At 32.3% G+C, this 9,108-nt stretch overlaps 1 protein-coding gene across 1 annotated transcript; it reads left to right on the top strand.

Moving 5' to 3' along the window:
• Nucleotides 1-221: 221 nt before the first annotated feature.
• On the top strand, nucleotides 222-6,074 carry LOC121419360 (cytochrome c oxidase assembly protein COX16 homolog, mitochondrial-like). The gene is made up of 4 exons (XM_041613786.1): nucleotides 222-346; nucleotides 1,873-1,950; nucleotides 2,780-2,854; nucleotides 5,309-6,074. Exons 1-4 carry the CDS (start codon nucleotides 242-244, stop codon nucleotides 5,438-5,440), a joined length of 390 nt encoding a protein of 129 aa, XP_041469720.1. The 5' UTR covers nucleotides 222-241; the 3' UTR covers nucleotides 5,441-6,074.
• The last annotated feature ends 3,034 nt before the right edge of the window (nucleotides 6,075-9,108 follow it).

Below are 9,108 nucleotides of genomic sequence, written 5' to 3'. Positions count from 1 at the left end.
AAACTTTGAAATACGGCCATAACTTTCTTATTTGCATCGCAGGATTTTTTACTTCTCTGTTTTCATTTGGGATTTTCCTCTATTTAATTGATCTTAAAGATCTTGTTTAGATTTCTGGGAAAATGGCACCTTATTTTTATATTACAGAGGGAGGGGTGTGACTGTTGGTCTGCAAGTTTCCAAAAGGACTTAGACGTTAGACTACCCCTCATTCTGTGTGTATAAAGGGCAAGGGGTCTGCATGCAAAAGACTACCGAGCAAGCTAAAACAAATATGTCAGCGCCCATGAAACTTCTTCAAGCAATAAAGAAGAATTCTTTTCTTCGTTACGGACTTCCTATGTTGGTATGATTGTTAAGTTCTTTAAGGTTTTAAGACACACAATATTCATTACATTAATGGTGTTCGTTTTGACAATTTTATTTATAGATAAAGACGTTTGTGACAGAAGTGACTTGAATTTAGAAATTTAATGTTTAGTCCCGTACTATCATATTGACGTACCGGTGTCCGCAATATACCGGGAGTCTTGTCTGCAATTCACCACACTATGTTGAGTATGTTCCATTGCGGCAAGACTTGTGTCTGTCCCCTCCACTGAAAATGAAAAAAAATATGGAAAACAGGAGAAAGTTTATCAAGAATTATCGTAGAATGGAAAAGTGCAAAGTGTATAAAAAATTATGAAGTTTAAACTTTAATTAAAATTCTGTTAAAATCTCAATTGTTTGTATTTTTGTAATTCCCAATGTCATCGGTTTATTTAGTCAGAAAAATGAATACCCAATAATCTTGGAGAGTAGAAGTTTAGGTATAAATATTCATTATAGGCATAAGAATCAATCATAGACGTAAATATTCATATCTGAATGGTACGCACTTTAAAACCCAAGAAAACAACGATAACTGTGTTATGAAACCCATGGCTTTCAACAATTCCTGCTAGCTCGGTGAGTAGGCCCTAAGGCTAAGGTTACAGTCTGGAGATGCGCCGTTCTGCAGCGAGAGGTTCAAATCCGAGACCAAGTTCTAATGGGAACTAAGAAGAAATAACGAAAAAAGAGAACGAAAGAAGGGGGTTTTGGAGAAGTATTTTTTTTAATTAGTGGAGGGGACGTAATAAAGGAAGTTTTTCCAATAATACAACTCGCGCTCCAAAAGGTATTTAAAATTGATTTGTAACAAAATGAACAGCAAATACCATCTAATGTTAGATCTAATTCCAATTCACAGTCCAGCTGTTCTCCATTAAGTCTTGACAGCTACATGTACTTTACTACAGTTGACTCTTGTCTAGGTTAGAATCTTACTTTGATTTGATTTATTTAAGTTTTGAATCAAGGCTTGAGATTCTTGTTTAATCACCAGACATTCAGCACAGTCGTAGAGGTTGTTAAATGAAGACAAGATTATTGTACATTGTCATGGCATAGGATGAGGGGATGTGCATGTGTGAGGTCAGAATATAATTGACGTAATGCTTAAAGGAACATAATTATTGATAATTGTACTTATTGTACATGCTTATATAGTGCCTAATACCAATATTACTTTATAGTTAAATTCTATTTATAAATAAGAAAATTGTAAGTCAATCTAAGACTGACTTAGATCAAGTGTAGTCAAAAGCCCATCTGTAAACAGCTTCAAATCCAATTTGTTGAAATATTGGAACTCCAAAGAAAAAAAAATTGACCCTAATGAAAGTTTTGCCTGTCCATGTTTAAATGCTGTACAGCACCGTTAAATCTGTCTAGAATTCTTCACGAGAAGCCATTGAGAGGCAAATAAGTTATTAACTTTAAATGCCTACATCCAAGGTATTATTCAAGAGGGGTATATAAATTTTACTTTGATTTTTTTTATTCTAGGTATTGGTTGTTGGTGGTGCCTATGGACTGAAAGAGTTTCGATCTCTCAGATATGAAATCATTGATAAGAGAAAAACGGTAAGATGAGAAATAAGTGAAGATCAGATATGAAATCATTGATAAGAAAAAATTGTAAGATGTGAAATGAGTGAAGATCAGTTTGGTATTTTGATAAAAGTAAATAAAAAAAGTCACAAAGACACTGGTCATTTTCTTTAGTATCCAGAGAGTTAGCAAATATTCCATGAAACTGATGTAAAGTTAAATTGGTATCACCAGTGTCATTTATAATGACATAGCATCATGTGCTAGAATTATTACTGAATGTAAAAAAAAATAGAAAAACTTATATCCATTTGGTTTATTCAATTTCAACCCATCAATTACTTATTTACTTCCCATTTTCTTTATGCAAGTAGAATCTTGCCCTCATTGTGGGGTGTAAAATTAAACAGTTGTAGGAATTAAATTTTGGCAAACCAGGATCTGATAATTGGGGTAATATATATCTGCGAAGCGCTTAAAGATGTTTTTGCAATGTATTAAGCACAATATAAAAGAAGCATTTCAACCCAACTTTGTGCAAAACTGAGCTGAGCTAAATACCAAATTGAACTAAAAAGAAGTCAAACAAAAGAATACAATTGTCAATATAACGGCTTAACAGTATATTTGAATGGTATATGGTGTTTGTTTTTTGTTGGTTGTTTTACCTCATTGCTTAGAAAGCATAATTGCTTTTAAGGTTCTCTCCGAGGGACATGAGAATTGAACCCAGGTCACCGGAATCTGAAACCCCTGCTCTACCGACTGATATATCGTGCCTCCTCTTAAATGCAAGAAAATAAATGTGATTAAACTTGAATTTGACCATCTCATATTGTGTTGTGCTCTCTTATCATTGAAGGTTGATCCAGAAACTGAGGCAAGAATGAAACAACTTCAGAAAGAGAAAAAGGCTTCTGTTGCTGAAGAATATGAGGTACCCTATTATTACTACACTATCATGAATTGTTTCAACACTGCAATTTATTTGCAGGTACTTTGATATGATATTTTGTGTTGGGGAAAAAAGTAATGTGATAATATAAGTGAAATATACACAACAAAAAAAGTAAGTCCCCCCTAAATCAAATTGCTGTAACTTTTGAACCGAATTAGTTTGAGATATGATATTTCATAGGTGGTTTTCTGAACTCATTAAGCAACTCCTGGGAAAAATGAGATCGATCGGTGGAGTCATGCATGAGTGATTAAAGATTGAATTAAAAATGACCATTTTTAAAAGTCACAAGAGTCGTTTTTCAGTTTGTTCAAATACAAAGTTGGGAAAAAGTTGTTTTTCAGGTGAATTTTTTGGTGTTATGCTGTTTTACTGTCCATCATTCAACCACTTCAGACCAGATTTTGTATCGTATGTTCATGGTTGAGTGAGCACAATGTATTGCAGGGGCTGCGGAAGCGGGGGGTGGGCTTCAGCCCCAACTTTTTTCCAAAAGCATGTACAAAAATGTAAAAATGACCATGCGGTTTTGATTTTTTTGCATGATCAGCCCCCCCCCCCCTCACTTTTGGCTCAGTCTCCCCCCCCCCTCCCAGTTTGAAAACCGTTCCGCGGCCCCTGAATTGTGACGTATCATCATAGGGGTTTACGGTAGTATCCTCTACAACTTGTTAGATCATGTTAAAATTTGAAAATTTTAGTGGCTCCCCCGATTATAGGCCCCTCCCCATTTTAAAATTCTGGATCCACCACTGATTTGTCCATACATTCAACTGATCCTGAGAAATTGTGAGGAAAAGAATACATTTATGCAGTATAAAGAGTATTCATTCCTAAGTTTTCGATTGTGCTCGCTCAACCATGAAAATGTTTAAAATTCGGAGAGTGTGTGGTGATATAAATGATGGATGATAAAAACAACAGCAATTAAAGTCACATTTGAAACCGAATTTGCCCCAAATAATCACTTTATTATCCTTTAAAATGTGTCTGTGACATTGAAAATACAAATTTTTCCACTTTGATGCGTGCTCACTCATCCATAAATAAACAAATCGATTTCATTTTTGCACAGAATTTTGCCCATAGGTTGATAAACATTACTGCCAAACGACATTGCTAAAGACAGCCTTGAAAAAAAGTTCCACCATATTGAATAAGGGGTTACTTATTCGTAAACATATGCACCCATAATGTACACACGTCTATGAGAGAAGGAGTCAAAATTTTGAAATGAGGGTTTGTTTCATGGACGGTTTTTGTTACTTCTGCCAACAGTTATTTCATGAAACTTCGCACATGGCTTCAGAGTAACACTATCCAAAAGGCACGCACATCAAAATAACAATTCGATAGGGCACAGAGTGGGGCCAAGGCCTTGAACTTTCTTCTCATTTGCATAATTTTCGAGTATTGTGTGTTCACTGATGCATTAAACATCGGGATTTTCACAAAAATCAAATCAAATTAACTATGCAAGGAGGTTTCTGACAGATATCCGCAGTTACAAATTGCATTTTTCCAATAACGTAAAAAAGAGCTTATCACATTCCACATGTTCATTCAAGCGTGAATGTTTAATTAAATGCCTTTGAATCATTGAAGCATGTTAATTGGTCATAAACACAACGAAAAAGTTGAGAAAAGATCATTTTCAGGTACTAAAATGAAACAATACTTGCCTATGATATTTGAAAATCGTATTTTTTGTTTTTAATAAATGTTCATTGAACCGTGAAACGATGAATACTGTTGCAGAAACTCTTCCCAAAAATAACTGTCATCATATTCGATCATTTTTATTGATAGAAGCGTGTAAAATAACCAATCATAGCAAATTTTGACTTGTGTTTATTCAACCGTGAAATTTAGCCAAAAAAGTTGTGTCGTCCTTTAGAAAGTACCTTTTATAAGCCTTCTGACTATTTTGGGGGATGAGAATGTGGAATAAGCTCCAATGAAATGGAATCAAAGTCATGATATTTGGCTTGTGACTTTTGAAAAGTGACATTTTTGCCTTCTGACGGTGCTCACTGAAGCATGACGTAAAATACGTCCATAACATTTACTCATAGGGTAGCTTATAAAATTACCTACACGCTCATGTAAAAATATATTAAAAACTCGCATTGGTTTGGAAATTATTGATGTTTGTTTAAGGGGGGACTTACTTTTTTTGTTGTGTATAGTTCATTCTGTACCTGTTAATTATTTTATTTTTGGTTGGTTGTTTCTATTTCATTTTGGGTTTCTGTTTATAATTTTGTCCATGAGAATACTCTTGTATTTTGCAGTGATTAAATAACAGTTAATTCCTCAAATACTGTGTGTGTGTGTGGGGGGGGGGGTAGATTACCTGTATAAGTTCAAGTAATAAGGCACCAACTTTAAGTTTTATAATCATGATTTTCTTCTCTTTTCTCATCTTTGCAGAAAATGCAACAGTCTGATCTGGACAATTGGCACAATATCCGAGGACCCAGACCATGGGAGGATTCTAAAGAGTTTCAGATGATGCAAAGAGAAAATGTTGAGAAAAGCAAACATATATCAACAAAGAGATAACAGTAATCTATCTATTCATCAGGTTTTATTCATATCTCATTGAAAGAAAGATTATTCAACAGTGTGTTATCATGTGTCCTTGTTTCACTGTTTTCTTTTTTTTAATGAAACGTCAATAGATATTTCACAGATTGCACACAAGCATTTGTGAATCATATAAAAAGAATTGTCTAATATTTAGATAGTTATATGATTAATAAAAAATCTTATTGATGATTTGTTGAACTTCACTTTGTTAAGAAATTTAAAAAATGAGTTCGACTTGATCATTTGAGTATCTGTGCAGGTTTTGAATACAATTGTTTTCTGATTTTGATTTGTCTTTGAATACAAGAACATCATGTATTGAGGTACATTATAGTATTTTGGAAACCAAAACCAGAATAGAATCTGTATCATGCAGAGTTTAGAACTTTGCTTGATCTTTCAAACTTCAATCATCTTTGTACAAAGTGTGTAGGAATTATAAATATGCAATTGAAATAAATTTATTCTGTTTTAAGGAATGATGGCATGAAGAAGATACTAAATGTTTGTAAAAACTTAAAGTTTACTAAATTATTGATTAACATCCTTGTTAAAAATCAAACTTCTTTTGATACTTTAAAATTGAATATGAGTCATAGTTCAATAATACCAAACTAAAATTCCCACATTGTTAATGTCCACTACAGTTATAAAAATATTTTTTAGTTAAGTGATATAAACATAATGAATGAGTTTTAGCTTGAAAAGACCAATTAGACCATCTCAGTTCTGAAAATTTAATATCTGTGCCAATTTTTGATGATTATATCTGACAACCTGTTATCAAATTTTTCCCTGATAACAAGATTTATGCTGAAACTGTTTGTATTAAAGTAACACATCTGATGTGTTCCATTCAAAACTTCTGTTGGTTTCAGGATTTTGAATAGATAACTATTTACATTATTTTTTTTTGCATTCCTTTCTCCCACTTTATCAATATTCTCAATGGTTTTCTTTACTCTTTGACTCTCATAGTACTGTTTAAACAAGGATTGTTCCATTATGTTCATTCAACAGTAAATTGCCAATTTGTCTATTGCCAACTCGTCCACTTACCACATGGTCTACTTTCATGTAGTCTTATGTATGCCATTCCGTCCATCAACATTTTGTCTAACAACCATTTGGTCCAATCACTTCATCTCATAACCAGTTGGTCTAATATTCATTTCATTTTGCACAATTTAACACTTATTCCAATAAGACCAAATGGTATATGGACCTTATGGCTATTGGACCAACGGGTTGTTAGACGGAATGGCATTAGACTAAATGAAAGTAGACCATGTAGTAAGTGGATGAACTGATGGTAGACCAAATGATAGTAGACAAGTTAGCAATTGGCATTAGACAAATTGGAAATAAACCCATTCAACAAGTATGTTTTTGTGTAAGGAATTTTAGCAATGTCTTAAAAATGTTACGAGCATTGTGATATTAAATTTGTATTATTCTCATAGTATGAATTGATATTGACAGTGACTGTTGTATTAGAAGTATTGTGTTTCTTGGTATATTAAGGAGCATTTGTAAACCAAAATATTGAGAGGGGCGTGGATCATGCACAAATGAAAACAAGTGTGAACATTGGGAGCAGGGGCAGGTAATTTCTACAGAATGTTAATCTATTCTATACACCTACACTGGTCATACCTGTCCAATTATTCACTTCTTCAATTACAATTTTAAATATTTGATTGAATCAGAGTTCACTTATTCTTTAAAAGCAAGCACAGCTATCGCAGATGAATTTGCACATTAAAATGAACAATCTTGATGCAAAATTTCATCCATCTCTTAAATTTCTGAATGTCAAATAAAAAGCAAGGAGGGGTATAATTTAGAATATAAAAAAACACAGAAAACCTTTTTTGAAAACCACAGCCTTTGCCCCAGGATAACCAGATAGAATGAGCAAAAGAGGTACAGATTTGAACCAAGAAAAGGTTCTTAGAGTTTAATTCCAAACACCTTGTTTTTTTTTTTTAATTCTAAATCCGTAATCTGTTTTTTTTTTGGGTTTTTTTTTTGGGGGGGGCTCCCATTCTTTTTTTAACCTGTTCATTTTTTCACTTATCTATGTTTATTTATCTAGACCAATCTAGAAAGTGAAATCACTCATTATATAAGAAAAGTCCACAATTACAATAAATTAAGTTGAATACAGTGAGAATTATCAAATAATCACATTAACTGAAATGCTCATCAAAACCAGAAGGAAAATAAGAAAGTTAGGAAATTTAGTTTCACTGAATTTCACAAATGCACATTAACATGTGATTTGCATTTAGAGAGTCGATGTTATACACTCTTGTATTTTACAATATGAATTGTTGGTTATTACATTTTGTAGAAAAAAAATAATAAATCGTGATTACGTTACAACAATAAGAATGAATTGCATTGCCCATCAATAAGGAGGAGACAAACTTTGTTTTGTATTATGAATAGGAATTGAAATGATAAAATTGAAAAGAAATAATGAATGTCTGATATAATTGGTTCCATCATTTGCATACATCTGGTATATTGTATATTAATGTTTCTTTTTGTGAATTATCTTGCATCCATTTTTAATGGAATTTCAGTCTTATGTTTGCTTGATTTTTTTTATTTGTAACTTATTTATTAAGACAATCAAAATAAATCATGAAAATATATATCCAGCTCATGAGTTATACCCAATTTACAAAATAAAGAATCACATAACAGGAATATTGTCTTTAACTTGGATTATGTTAAAATAACAGACGGAAAAGAAATGGACTCTCTCAGTGTAATAAGTCTTGTATATGAATAAAGGAAAATCTTTATGTGATTACAATAGGAATAATTCATATCTTGTGAACAATAAGATGATATAAATATATTGACAAAATTAATACTATTTATGACGTACATGTATGTTATTTCTTAAAGTGGTATTCCATGTTTAACATAATAATATGATTTGAACAGATAAAGACAAATCAGACAAACTCAATTTTGAAAATTAACAAAATCTGACAAGGAATAACGAAGTTTTGGCATTTTAAAGATATGCATCATTACGGGGAAACAGTTCTATGCATGTCTTTATGAATATTCAGTGAGAAAACTGATGATGTCATATCCCCACTTGTTCTTTTGTAATTGTATTTTATTTTATGACATCATATTTATTCATTTATTTTATCCTCTTAAGAACTAAGAGAGTGGATTAACAAACTGATACAATGAATTTAATATATTGTAACGTATACTATCATAAGGGAGACATCATACAGACATGTATGGAACTATAAAATAATTATGATTTCATGAAATGACATTTCAACAGGTAAAGGGAAAGTGGGGATGTGACATTATCAGCCCATCTAATGTATATTCATGACGACGAGCATATAAATACTTGTCGAATTTTTTATGAAATCTTAAGTCATTTCACATCTTACCATTTTTTCTCTTATCAATTATTTCATATTTGATCTTCACTCATTTCTCGTCTTACCGTTTTTCTGTTTTATATATGATTGACTCTCACTACGATAAGGGGATTTTAACTCATTTTTTAGATTACTATCGTATGAAACTGCAAATATATGATCGAATTATTGGCCAACTTACACAGTTATGTCGAGATGGAATTAGCTCATCTA

Source organism: Lytechinus variegatus, chromosome 7, assembly GCF_018143015.1.
Source record: "Lytechinus variegatus isolate NC3 chromosome 7, Lvar_3.0, whole genome shotgun sequence".
NCBI classification, from domain to species: Eukaryota; Metazoa; Echinodermata; class Echinoidea; order Temnopleuroida; family Toxopneustidae; genus Lytechinus; species Lytechinus variegatus.
The sequence above is the reverse complement of the archived record's forward strand: the minus strand, read 5'-3'. Positions and strand labels throughout refer to the sequence as shown.